At 42.8% G+C, this 14,814-nt stretch overlaps 1 protein-coding gene across 8 annotated transcripts in view; it reads left to right on the plus strand.

Annotated features, from left to right (window-relative positions):
* The window catches only part of LOC103047438 (RALY RNA binding protein like), a 280,689-nt gene that overhangs the window by 110,413 nt on the left and 155,462 nt on the right, over positions 1–14,814 (plus strand). The window contains exon 1 of one of the 8 annotated variants that reach the window (XM_049480159.1): positions 8,809–8,869. The exons of 2 other annotated variants lie outside the window; for them this stretch is intronic. In XM_049480159.1, coding sequence (XP_049336116.1) covers positions 8,864–8,869 — 6 coding nt within the window. In that variant the 5' untranslated portion in view covers positions 8,809–8,863. Of the gene's footprint in view, positions 1–8,808; positions 8,870–14,814 lie in introns of those variants that run through there. 5 more of the 8 variants (XM_049480157.1, XM_049480161.1, XM_049480160.1 and 2 more) reach the window with 5 other exon arrangements.

Raw genomic sequence — 14,814 nt, forward strand, 5'->3', positions numbered from 1 at the left:
GTTTCTGGAAACTATATATATAAATATAAACCAAAAATGTATAATTTCTGCCTGTGGCAGGTTTAAAACCTTTGGTAGACAGCCTTAAGTCTTTTTAAGGACACCCGCGGAGACCCTGATGTAAACGGTAACTTACTGTGTGACCCTGTTGACATAGTGCTCCTGGATGTTTGCGCTTCAAGTGCTCCTTTTGCACATATGGCAGAGGACCACATTGCCTTTTGCGTGAAATGCTCCCAAACTTTAGATGCCCGCTGGCGTTTTTTTGTAGCTGGAGATTGCTCTCCGGAGTCCAAGCTCTCTAGAGCTTAGATTCTCTGCCCGAACCCGACATGACCCGAGGCCCGCCCGTAAATCCGACCCGGGCTCCAGAAAATAGTCCGAGATGTAGGCGTCTGTTTTTTAATTATATTTTTATTTTAAAAAAAAATAACGAAAATAACGAAAACTGAAAGTGAAACTAAACTAATTTATTTATAAGCGCTGTTTTCACTACCGCAGTTCTACAGCGGGGGTGTTGTGCCGATTCTGTCCGCGAAGCGGGAGTCAGATTTAGCAGGGAGTCGGATTCGGCACAAACGCGGCGGCACCTCGCGGTCCGCGGTGTCAGTTGTAAGCGCTCGCGCTAGCCGCAAAATACGGCAGAAAACACTGAGGGAGCTGCAGAATTATGAATGGGACTAGAATAGGAGCACGAGGAGATCAAAGAGAACCTTCACCTGTGAGTAGTTCTCACCAGAACACGCAAATCTCTCTTTCTCTCTCTCTCTCTCTGTGTCTCTCTCTCTCTCTCTCTCTCTCTCTCTCTCGCACGTGAACTCCTCCGCGTTTGACCTGCAGAACTGTGTTTAGCTGTTCTTAAAAATCATTTTAATTAAATAATAGTTCTATGCTTCTATGTTACCGTGTTAATTAACATAATTCTGATCATATTTCGCTCATTAAAACAGCCCGAAAACAGCCAGTTGGAATTTTTGGGCCCGATCTAACCTCTAATGCTCTCCACAGGCGCCGCCATGTTTACGACGCGCCGACGCACGTTATGCAAATCGATGTATTTTTGTAATCGATGACGTCGATTATGTCGACGCGTCGCCCCAGCCCTAATGTGGACACACATATTATATTGATTTTTTTTTTTACCCATAATATAATTCATATCAAATTGCATTTAACTGTGACTTGTGATGGCTTTTAAATTATGCGGCTTCTTAGCTTATTGACCATACGCACACCATTGACCATGAACACACACACACACACAAACAGCAGCACACACACACACACAGAGATATTTCCACACACACAGGCATGGAGACGGGGCATGCTGCATGCTTTCAGATTGAGATGAGGAAAGACATTAGGGCACATGTGAACACACACACTCACACAGCCTTCGCCTCAGGGCTGCAGGCCATCACGGCTTTAATTTCAGAAACAAAACGGAGGAGAAGAATCAGCGGCGGGCCCGTCTGCTCTCGGCAGCTCTTGGCTGCTCGCTCCGTATCACTGCCAGAAATCTGTACCAGGAAAAAAGCAGAGCGAGCAGGAAGGGCGTGTGACCGACCTCCAAACACGACACGCAGCGCAAGGTCAAAGAGCCGCTGGACGCTGCGGGGAAAGACAGAAGGCTGGTCTGCTCTGACAAATACACACAAACTGAAGAGACTGTCACACACACACACACTCGCTGAGGCCTAACACTGCCCTGCCCCTCCCTCTCTCTCTCTTTTTCTTTCTTTCTCTCTCTCTCTCTCTCTCTCACACACACACACACACACAATAGCGCTTTCACACGCTTTCACACACTTCATAGTCACAGCGTACGACTGATCGAAGAAAAAAAGGAGATGAATCAAGTGCAAAGCAAATCAAACGTACAGGCAGACTCGAGGAGATGATACTGCATCTGCATCTCTGTACTTCCAGAAACATCAGATTAAGAATTTAGGAATTTAACAATTTCTCTGATTTATTTGGAGTAATTCTTCGAAATTACTTTTAGTTTTTTAAGTTTTTTTAAGATTTTAAGCTTGAACCTAGACAAGCTAATAATAAACTGCATGCACATTATCGTTTAGCTTAAAAATAGCTTTATATTTATTCAAGTATATATATATATATATATATATATATATATATATATATATATATATGTGTGTGTATGTACGAGAAAAGCTAGAAAGCGCGCCATCGTTTATTAAAGACAGACACTTCATGTAGCACTTCAGAACTCTTTGAACTCCTTTTTTTTTTTTTAAACCCTCCATCTCCCCACATCCACAGCCATCATTACTGTGCGCCGCTTCGCTTCTGCCAAAGCAGTTTTCCCAATTACTAGAGCATTACATTTGTGTTCCTTTTGCCCAAACAGCCTGTGCTGCTGGCAGGCCTTAAGAAGCAGTAATGGGGCTGTCATCATGCAGCTGGAGACTGATGGCTCGTTTGAAAGCGCGCTCTCAAGGTCTTCAGGCTTCTCTGGGTACAGATATGTTCCTAGTGGCGGCCACTTTTCCCTCTCCTCGCCCCTGTGTTGTTGTTTTATTCTTTATTACTATTGCGTCTTTTTGACAGAACCCCGGTCCCCGTTCTGAATGCTGATCCGTGCGCTGTGTGGTCTGAGCTTGGCCTTCACGACCAAACTCTCCGCCACTAACAGCTAATTGTTAGTCCAGAGCTATGTAAATAGATCAAGTCATTTGCCACAGCAATTATTGCCAGAGAGCGTTGTGTCTTTACTCTTTTTAAATGCTTCTGGCTAATCATAGGGAAGCTTTTCATAGCCTACATTACATCTACTCTGTGCATTTAACGATGGCTTGGCTCTCTTTACTCTTTTCTGTCTTTTTTTGTTTTTTTATATCCAGCAAGGATTATCCATGCTAATTAAGAGCACTGGTTGTGTTTTACTTTGCAGAGCAGAGTGAATGTAAACAAGCTCTAATTTGCTCCCATTAAAAGCTGCGCTGTGATTTCTCACCATACACCTGCTATTGAGCACTAATGGGCTTTTTGCACAGGACACTGCTTTAATGAGGGAAGCGCCGCGACACGGTCAGATCCATGATAAGGGATGGAGGGTCTTCCATCTTCACACAGCACTGACACTACAGTCCTCGCTTTAGAGCTTCCTGCGAAGCCAGGGTAAATACCAGTAGAGCCATGGTCCCCAGGCTTGTTTAGGACAAGCCAGTGTGTCTCTGAGCTTTTGTTATCATCAAAGAGGAGCAGGATAGCAGACTATAGACTTTGTTGATCAAGCAATCATCACCATCAGCCAAAAACTTAATTAGTTGAATTAGTTGAATCAGGTATTTTCCTGGCTGCTTGGAACCAGATCTAGAGCCCACTGTAGCCGCTTTGGGAATAAAAGCATCGAGCATCTCTGCGTAAGAGTGGCACCAGTCCATATTTGTCAAGCTTCTCAAAGTAGAAACACTGATTACTGTTATTATTTAGGTGCAAATTGTTGCTTAAAGTGTGGTGTTGATAGGTTTCTGATGGTCACGCAACGCAGGCCCAGCTGTGATTGTCCGCACGCTAGTTACTGAACGCTGCCAGTGCCAGGAGCAACTGGCGTGGGCTGTTGTGTTTGCTGGAGTTATGGCCAGCATATGATTTCCTGGCTTTTCAAGGGCAAACTGGGGCAAGTTGTGAAGTCGCTCCCATGTTGGAACTGAATAATGGACTGGAACAAGGCCAGGGAGACTTGTCAGTGCACCTGCAGCCACAAACGGGCAGAGGCGAGGGGAGATTACATTACATTACATTTGGCAGACGCTTTTGTCCAAAGCGACTTACAATAGTCAAGTACAATGTAAAATAAGTTTAAAGGTAAAAACAACTTTGGATAGGGATAAAAGGAGGTCAAAGGGGAATAATAGGATAGAGGAGTGAAGGAGGGGAAGAAGGAAATGAGGTTAGAAGTAGTTAGTGTGTTAGAGGTGTTAAGAGAGTAAGTGCTCATTGAAGAGCTCTGTCTTCAGGAGTTTCTTAAAGATATTAAGGTCAAAGAGCTGCTCGGTGATGTTCTCTGGACTCCAGCGGGCGATCTGACACAAGGGGCGGGGGGTATGCAGTTCGCTTTTTCGCTTTTTCACTTCGGATCAGTGACAACCTTGGCTGATTTTCACCTTGGCATGCTCCTGTTCAGCTTTGCTGGGCGAGCTTCCACGTCCTGGGCTTGGAGAGGAGAGGAGGAAGTTGTCGTTGAACGGTAATCACCTCCACACTGATCCTTTTGCAGGAAAAACAAGATTGATTCCCTTCTACACGGGCGTTTACAGAGATTAACGTAAATAACACGACGGCGCGCCAGCGAAGGCAATTAAATCCCATCACCGCAAATGTGTCTCCCCGTCTTCCCTGGACAAGGGATTTCTTTCAGGCAATTAAAGGTACCATTGAAACAAGTGTGGCATTATCGTCCTGCCTCGCCTCTGCCGCCCATCTCCCCAGCGCAGGTGACTGCACCTCGCGAATGAGAGACAGCTTCATTTGCTTCATGCTTAATTGGATTACTGCTGGAGGCACTACGATGAGTGTGGAATTTAGTGCGGGGCTAGCGAACAGAGGAGGCAGAAGAGTAGGAGGAGAATAGGGTTGCCGCGAACAAGAAGCAATTTTCTAGTGAAATGAAATTTGCTTGAGGTGAGGGGAGAGCCTGCTGCCGGCAGAGACTAAGCCGATGCACCAGGGAGATGAATGAGGATCTGTGATAAGGCAATGTTGTTCCAAAGGGTTCTTCTGCAGGAGGCTAGCACACACACACACACATACACATATACACACACACACATTGCACATAACGCCTGTGAACAGCAGTGCGGTTATTCTCATTATTCTAACTTTGCCGGCAGATTGTGATCATGAATCAGGGGGTGGCAGGGCTCGGAGAGGGCTCTTAGAGGCCTTTTTAAGCACCACATCTCAGCCCAATGTGGGGCCGCAGTGTCTCCACCTGACACTTCACGGAGAGGGCATGGGCTGCTCTCTCCGCTCGTTCTGTTTGACTGAGCGGCTTTGCGGGCAGATTGCCACCTTCCCCCGACTGGTGCTGCCTCTCTGCTCGTTGGGCGGTACGAGCACGCTCATGGAGGTGAAAATTACACAGGAAGTGCGATGAAGGAGTTGGCAAGAACATGTTAATGAAAGCCCAGGCGAGGCTTTTTGCATGCCTGACGTCTGCCTTTTAAGCAGCCAATCTATCCTGATGCTATTCATTACAGTTGCATTCGCTCCCAGGGCCAAATCTGGCTGCACTGCTTCACACCACACCAGCTCTCTCAGTGCACGCTGCCGTGTGCCTGCTGCAAGTTCCAGACAGACACACACACTGCTCTCACCACTTCATCTTTTAGCATCATTTATGCAGCGCCTGGCTGCGGACGCCATCTTTCAGCTCAGTCATGCAGAGTGGAGGATCCAGTGTGTCACTCTATTGATTGGTTGGCATACTGTGCATATCCACTTGTCAGTTAGGCCTTGAAAGGTGCCTGCTGTGTAATGGATGTAGTCGGCACTTAAAGGCATAAATAAGTGCTGGTACTCGAAGGTTTGAACTGATTGACTGTGCTCTTCGTGATCATGAAGATGGACAATATGAATGTTAGAAAACATGTTGTTATAAGACGCACATAAGTAAATGATGTGTGTCTTGTAACATGTGATGTCCTGTTGCAACTAAATAATCCTATTGTAAGATGTTTATCAGAACAAGACAACAAAGCATGCTAATACAGAACTGTAAGGTGGGGTGTCTTATTGAGATGATGACATGATTGCTTATTTTTCATGAGAGCATTAATATGCTGTGAATCTCTCATTCTACCAGGTGGAAGTTGTTCTGTTGTATTCAGATCTCTTCACTGGCAATGCCACTGATCAACCATCCATTGTCATATTGGAAGCAGCCATTAGAAGATTGGTAAATTGCGTCCATGAAGGGATGCACATGGTCAGCAAATAGGGTTCAAGCATTCAAGCAAACTCAAGGAATGCCAAGGAAAATGCACCTCACACTCCTCCATCTCCACCAGTCTGGAGTGTTTACATAAAGCAAGTCCCTGGTCCATGGATTTATACTGTTGGAACCAGGCTTTTTGTCACTCGTTAGCTGTACAATTGGTGAGCGTGTAGCCACTGGAACATCAGCTGTTGGACTTTTGAAGTGACGTAATCTCAGAAAACAAGGCATTTCATCCTCAGATCTACCACTCACAGTATGTTTTCTTTCAAGTGAATATTATAGTCTTTCTCACAGGAGCACAAGAACTCGTGTCATGATTAAGATCACTGAGTATAGCCTAAGCCCAGCTAGCATGCCCATGTGGAGATGGTGCTAGATGGCTTCCAGGTGGGCAGGGGCTATGATTGAGTTGGTACAGGTGTTGTTACTGGGCACAGTTGGGATTCTCAGTGGGCCCCTATGTAGAAATATCAGTAGAAACAGTAGAAAAAAACGTTCTGATGTCCAGTTGAGCTACCCATACATATACAGCATGATGTTCACCATACAATGGTCCTGTATCTGCATGATTTTATGCATTACACTGCTAGCAAATGATTGGCTGATAAGGTCATTGCACAAAGGAGAAGGTGAACAGGTCATTGTAATAAACTATCCAATAAGTGCATAGGTAGCCTAGCCTCTCGAGGAAGATTCATGATAAAATGTTGGTAAAATGTCTCTACTTATAATACTAAATATGAAAAGACTAACAAACTATACCAGAAATGAAAATGGTTAAAGGCTGAAGAAACTGTAAGAAGGGAGGGGAAAAAATAAGTGGTGTTTTGTCTTTCTCTTGATCAATTATTGAGGGCACAGTTTGATTGTTATGTTGTTCTAACATCCTATTCCTCTTTGCATATCTGTCATCTCTTGTTATTTGCTCAGACCCATGAATGCATTTGACAGGCAGAAACTACTTCTGTCTGAGGACAGGGAGTGGCTACTTTCACCTGAGGGCAGGGAGAGGCTTTTCACGCTGATGGCAAAGAGTGACTATTTCTGCTTAAGGGCAGTGAGAGGTTTCTTTTGCCCAAGGACAGGAAAAGTTTTTTTTTCTGCCCAAGGGGACAGATATGTTCTGTCTGCCCTGAGGGCAGGGAGAGGCTTATTCAACCCTGAGGGCAGGGAGAGGATCAATCTGCCCTAAATGCAAGGGGGATGATCCCTCTGCCTTAAGGGCAGGGATAGACTTCTTCCTTCCTGAGGGCAGGGAGAGGCTGCTTCTGCCTTAAGGGCAAGGATAGGCTTCTTCTGCCCTAAGGGCAGAGAGAGGCTCCTTCTGCCCTGAGGGCAGGGAGAGGCTTCTTTAGCCCTGGGGGCAGAGAGAGGCTCCTTCTGCCTTGAGGGCAGGGAGGGGCTTCTTCTGCCATGAGGGAAGGGAAAGGCTCCTTCTGTCCTGAGGGTAAGGAGAGGCGTCTTCTGCCCTTAAGGTAAAGAGAGGTGTCTTCTGCCCTTAAGGTAATGAGAGGCTTCTTCTGCCTTGAAGGCAAGCATACACTCCTTCTGCCCTGAGGGCAGGGAGAGGCTTTCTCTGCTTTGAGGGCAGGGAGGGGCTTCTTCTTCCCTGAGGGTAGGGAGAGGATCCTTCTGCCTTAAGGCCAGAGAGAGGCTCCCTCTGCCTTTAGGGTAGGGATTTGGCTTCTTCTGCCCTGAGGACAGGGAGAGTTTTTTTCTGCTCAAGGTGACAGAGATGCTATATCTGCCCTGAGGGCATGAAAAGGTTCCTTCTGCCCTGAGGGTAGGGAGAGGCTTCCTTTACCTTGAAGGCAGAGATATGCTTCTGCCCTGAGGGTAGGGAGAGGTTACTTCTGCCCTGAGAGTCTCATTCCTCCTAAGGCTAGAAAGAGGCTGTGCACACTTTGTCTCAGTGCAGGGAGAGTCTGTTTTTACCACATGGCAGGGAGAAGCACCTTCCACCATATTGACACTGTTCTGGGCACCTGGTATTATGGGGGATTATAAATTAAGAAAAGCAGCAGAGGTCGCAGGCAGAGCGGGAGATGAAATCAATTAACTTCAGCCAAAAGCCCCTCACGCTGAACACCTGACATGAAGCACAGAGGCACGGGGGAGGGGCGGTGTGAGGGGGGTGTGATGGTGCTGTCACAAGAGCGCTCCACAAAAGTGATTTATCTGACGAGAGAGGCAGTTTAACACATCTCCGCTGATTTGCGAATGTTCTCGCCTCTCTGTCCACTGCCATCAATACCCGTGTCAGTATGAGGTCCTAAATAACAGTGGGCTGCTTATTGCACTGCTCCTCTCCAGCGAATCAGAGAAGAGCTGAGCGAAAAGAGAGCGAGAAAAGAAGGATGTGCAGGTTGACCAGTGACCTCCTAAACGACCACACTGGTATAAATATTGAGGCCCTGCAGTGCTAATCTAGTGTGGGCATTATTCTTTGGAGCGAGGGTTGAGTGGGTTATGTACAGCAAGGCCATGTGCTGACCATCACCTTCATTTGTTTTTTCTCATACGTGTGTGTGGAGCCATAATGAGTCATACTGCTGAAAGTATGTGTGTATTTTTAATAGCTATAGAAATTACAGCTTTTATTGTACAGATATCTGCATTAATGACTAATACAATGTGGTTATATGGATATTTAAGTCACAATTATTGACACAATATATATTAAAACTTCTTAAACAAAAATTATGATATACATACTTAAAATATAGGTTACAAAAAAGTATAAAATTGTGTGTAAATATAAGCTTTATTGAGCACAGAGAAATATTCACAGTGCATGCTAGAACCCTTGGTTAGTAAGTAAAACCCTTGCATTTAATATCCTATAGGTCCCCATTTTGCGGCGGAATTCACCTTCACCAAGTGTAGCTGAGGAGAATGAAGGTCAGCCCATTTCAAAACACAAAATATCTTCTTTTTCATTAATTCTTTTGTCCATTTACACTTATTCAATGTTTTCTTTTCTAATATAGGCAGATGGAGATATGTTGCAGTTTGTTTGGCCTTATATAGATCGAATTGGCACTGCGCCTTATAATCCAGTGTGCCTTATGTATGAATTTTACCTGTTAGGCCACTCCATTGAAGTACAGTGTTATAAGAGTGAGGTTTCAGTGAAGTTTCTCCAGCACTAGAGCTGGGTGCAGCAGCATGAGCAATAGCCGCTAACCACAGCGCTAGCTCTTTTGTCAGAAGCGAGTTCAGAAGCGAGTATATTGGACTGTAGTCTGCATGTTTCACATGTTAAAACAATCTACGTGGGATAAACCGCAGGTTGATAGCACCCTGGGTTACGGGAACACTCAGGTTCCTCAATCAACCACTAACGGGCGGCACTAGTCTCACTAGTGCTGTGGTTAGTGGCTAATGCTAATGCTGCTGCACCCAGCCTTAGTTCTGGAGAAACTTTACTAAAAAAACACCCTCTTAGACAAAATATTGGGAATCTAAGATTACTGTAAATAGATGGAAATGCTTTACTTACCCAACTAAACAGTTTTCAGGAGATTAATCTGTATATTAACATCTAGCACATTTTTTTGAGGAATTACAGTTTTGTTTACTAGAACGGAAACATGGAAACACTCTTGTTCACTTTGATTAAGGCATTCTTTCTATTGTTGCCTTATAATCCGGTGCATTTTATGCATGAAAATAGACCAAAAAATAGACAATCATTGATAGTGAGCCTTTTAATTCAGTCTGCCTTATAGTCTGAAAAATACGGTAATTGCACAAGTTTGTGTAAATGCGTAGATTAGATTACTGACAAACTTTGGATTATGAAGTGTATGAAAACGCAATCAGTGTTTGAACATTTTAAACAGTTATCTGCTTTAGTTTAAAGTAGCTACTTTTAGATCAAAATGTTTTGGATCAGTATCTGCTAATAGCTTAGTATATATAGTAGTGGTATGGTGCTAGGTGAGTTTTTTTGCAGATGTGAATATTATTGCATGCACGTAATTGAGTGTGTGTGTGTGTGTGTGTGTGTAGGAACATGTAGCAGACAGTGCATTACAGCTATTCTGCTGCTGCTTCTCCTGCCTACACTTCTGAGCAGCTGTGATAATAACAGTCTCCACTTTCAGGTGCTTGTAAGACACACTGACTCTCTCTCTCTCACACACATATCCTCTCTAGTGCCTGTCACAATGAACAACCCTCGTTCAGTATCTCCGGCGGCTGCAGAGTGGGCTGTGCTTGTGGAGGTTTGACATGAGCGTCACAGTGAATATCAGAGTGGAATTAGCCACTGCAGGGGCTGGAGGAAACTTCTGAACCTCAGTGTATAAACAAATTCCTATTGTAGCTTCATAAAGATTATAAGATACTGTATAGAATGAATGGCACAGCATCTGTGTCTTTAAGGGAAGCTCTGGAGATAGCAGCGGTATGTGGACAAGCATTGTCCTGTTAGAATAGGAGCTGGTAACAGGACGTTATTAATGTAATGTGAACTTAAAGTGCCTGCAATAACCAGTGACCGAAGGTAATCAGACGAAATTGCACTTTAAACCAAGACACCAGTCCTACTGGATTTTAATCACAGTTTTCATGCATGTTGGCATGTTCACCTCCACCAGTTTTACACACTGCTTTTGGATAACTTTATGCCACTCCTGGTAAAATCAAAGAAACTATTTTTTTCCAGAGCTGTATATATACAGTACCATTCAAAAATGTGGACATACCTTCTCATGCAATGTTTTATTTTAGTAAATTGTAAATAAATACTGAATTTATCCAAACTTTGAAAGAACACATAATGAATTATGTCCAAAATCCAAAATACTATGTGAAGCGTTTAGGTGATGAACTATCTTGTTCAACAGAAGAAAACTATTGCTCTCCCTTTCCTGCAGCAGTCCTGATGAGTGCCAGTTCCATCATAAGGTTTTTGATGGTCTTCTCGACTGAGCTTAAGAATACTTTCAAAAAATACTTTTCAAAGAAATTTTCAGATTCTCTGACCTTTAAAAGTATTTTTTTCTATACTTAGTTGAGTAGTTCTTGCCATACGATGAATTAGAACACCACTTAAATAGGGCTATTCACTGTATACCTGTAACTCTACCTCTTCACAACTTTACAACTGATGCTCTCAAACACATTAAGAGGCAAGAAATTCAAGTAATTGACTCTTAATAAGTTCAACACAGCTGTTAACTGAAAGCCTGAAGTCCAGGTGACTCTGCTTCATAAAGCTGACTGTGAAGATCCAGCCAAGATGTACAAAATTGTCTCTATTTAAGCAATAGTTGCTAATTTTGTATAATCTAAAATATAGCGCATATTCCGATTTAACACTTTTTTCTGCATAGGTTGAATGACTTCAGTATTACTCTACAATGCATACAATTTTAAAATGTGTGTCCAAACATTTGACTGATATTGTATGGATACAAACTGAAGTGATGGGAAATATCAAGAGCAATCAATCACACCTGTATTAGTTGTTGAGTAATTTCTAGAAGTTGAGTGAGTCTGAACATCACTGGTCAGTGTGCTCATGGCAAGGTGGTGTAAGTTATTTGAGTTGGAGTGATGTCTAGTAGTGGGTGCAGATGAATGGGACATTTAACATTCTTTGATCTATATTATCATATGTGTACCAGAATCCATCAGAAAAGGCATTATCACCCTCAGTGGACAGCACAGTGGGTAGTAATGATTGTGACTGGTGGTGTCTGGCTAGAATTGCCTGTGTGAACAGAGAGAGCAGAATTTATATACACATTTCATGCAGTACGCCTCACACACCCGCACACACACACACACACACACACACACACACACACACAGTGTATCTGTACTAACTTCAATGGGACATGGCAAAAGTCATGGGAAATGGAAAAGAACTAGTTTCATGTTCTATGAGTTTTAGCAGTGTAGTTAGATGGAACATTTGTCCCTGTAGTGTATGAAGCCGTGTGTGTGTGTATGTGTGTGTGTGTGTGTGTGTAGGTGGTAATCTGATGAAGCGTATGTGCTGCTAACAGTGTAAAAGGGTCATTTGTGTTGATGGGAGTAATCCTCAGGGGTCAGACACAGCAGAGAGGGATCACTCCAGCGTGAGCTGCAGGCGGCGGACAGAGTGCGGACAATGGGGCAAATTTTATTTTTCAATTTCTGTCTCCGTGACTGACTGAGCTTCTGAGTGCACAGCCAATAGCGTTTCTACAGCATGTGCGTTACCTTGGCAACTAATCCTATTTACTCAGTATTGGGTCCATTATTCAGGCATTAAATGTAAAAGCTAAATAGGTATAATCTGTGCGACTCGGGGACGGATGGCACTGGGCCAGCCATAAAAATACACCGATCGTTTTTTATATTAGAGGATGTAAATTTGAAGGTGAATTCATAAAGGAAAGTTTATGTGGTATGGAGACAGATTATGAGCAGAACTCTAGGTTAAACGAGTTCAAGCGACATTTGTCTGTGGTGTTATTTCATTGAGTTTTCAGCATGGAAACATGTTTTTTTATTAATTAATGAATTTATTATTTTTGATTGATTATTTACATTTAATGGGTAACACATTGCAATAATGGTCATAAATATCAGTACTTACTACAGTAATAAATGGTGTAACATCTCAACGGTTAAGTAACATCTCAAATATTTATTAATTGACAGATAATTATTAAATAACCTGCTGCAGACAACTGTATCAGTTGGTTTCTTTACAGAACATTCACAACATTCCATAAATATTTACTGAAGAATTTACTGTCTAGCTGCACCATATACAGTACAAATAATAACTAGTTACCTGAATGAGTCATATTCACTATTCATACTGTCACACAAACCAGACGAGATGTAGACATGTGCAGATACTTAATGTAAAGTTTACTAGCAGGCATGTAAAAAGGGCGTTTTTTTTCCCCCAGCTGTGTCCCAATTCACTAGCCAGGGCAGCGGTAGTGTATTGCCCCGCAGCCCTGACGACACGGGTCTTATCCTGGGTGAGGAGAGGTGTGTTTATTTATTTATTTTTTATTCCTTTCTTCTTAAGTTTACCTGCTTTTTATCAACTGTTCTGCAATTGGGTTCAACAACCCTCTGGGCTGGAGAGCTACTCATCTGTAGCACTCCATTCCATTACACACATATTCATTTTCCAAAACAGATTTTTTTTTTGTGGCCCGCCATGTAATCGCTTGGAAAATATCTGACCCACGGCTAAACTTAATTGCAGACCCCTGGGCTAGACTAAAGAGTAGTCAAAAAGGCAAAACAATTTGGCAACAAAATAATACTATGAAAATAGATTCAATACTTTGCCAAGAGGAACAAAAACAGAGGGTATTTATACAAGTGGAAACAGGAAATGGCAATTGGAACAATCACGTGATCCAGCTTGTCCAGAGGGTAGAGCACAGGTGCATACTGGGAAATCTGACACATACAGTGTACACACATATCATTCATTTACACTGTATAGACAAATAGTGACATTTGCTTTTTTGTTGTTTCTTCTGAAATCATATTTATTAACTGTTATATTTAAAATGTGTTTATTCTGCTTTTGTTAAATTAACTTTAATTGCTTTCTAGGTAAGGTTTTTTACTAGATTTTGGAACATTGCTGTAAAGATTTGATTGCATTGAGCCAAACAAGCTTTAGTGAGGTCAGGATGTTGGATGGTCATCACCCACCTCATCCTCAGCTCCCCTTAAACTCATCCCAGAGGTCTCATCCAGAGAACACAGCTCCACTGCTCCACAGCTTCCACAGTGTTGGGGTAGCAGAGTGCATTCATTAGAAATGTGGTCCACAAACATTTGCACATACTGAATAGTGTAGTGTGCAGGCTTGAGGATTGAGGTGCCTATGAAATATTAATGTGCAAACTGAATCTGACTGAATTAAATCATGTCAGAGTTTAATATGCTGTGTTTCATATATAATATTGCATATAATTATATTAGGTATAGGGTATTAGACAATATTATATATGAGTACTTAAAATTATGCATATGGGACACATGAATGACGTCACATACTAAAACAGATTAATATAAGTGTGTGTGTGTGTGTGTGTGTGTGTTTGAGTGTGTGTGTGTTTCCACTTTCCACTTGTTTAAAGAATGGGTTGTTGACACCTTGAAAAAAGAGCATAATGCATTTCTGTTTCTGACAATAACAGTCAGAGTACATTTACAGTGCAGGCGAATGTGTGTGTGTGTGTGTGTGTGTGTGTGTGTGGTGGGGGGAAAGGGGTTTGGATGTCACCCAATGGGAGGTTAGCTGTCAGCTCATAGCGGGGGTTTAGCATTGTGGTCGGTGCATGCTGTGAACACTCAGCTACAGTAAGCAAGCGGGGGAAGAGTGCTTTCAGCCTGACATAAAGTTTTACACCTCTCTATATCTGTATATATCTCTCTCTCTCTCCTCCGCCCTTCATCCACCACTCGCAGGTGTGCTGCCACTCTGAATCTATAGCAGTGATGATACAGACAAAAAAGGGCAGCAGGGCTGATTTAAAATAAGGTCACACTGCAGAAGATGTGCTGTCTGAAGGCTGGGAGTAATCTATCAGTATAGATAAAACAATACTAGTGAAGTATGATGTGTATTGAATGGAATGGAGATCTGAAGTGAAGGAACAGGAAATAAATGGAATATCTGATTTAAAAAAAAAATAAAGTTTCAAATTTTGAAGGAATATTTAAAAATATAAATACATGCTTCAAAATAGCAGCGCAGACAAAATAATTATTACCTTTCCGTTTTCTGCCCACAAAACTTTGACAGAAACGGTTGCTAGATAGGGCAGATTGTTGGGGGAAAAAAGCCTTAATCAAACTGATGAGAA

The sequence above is a fragment of the Astyanax mexicanus genome, chromosome 6 (genome assembly GCF_023375975.1).
Source record: "Astyanax mexicanus isolate ESR-SI-001 chromosome 6, AstMex3_surface, whole genome shotgun sequence".
NCBI classification, from domain to species: Eukaryota; Metazoa; Chordata; class Actinopteri; order Characiformes; family Acestrorhamphidae; genus Astyanax; species Astyanax mexicanus.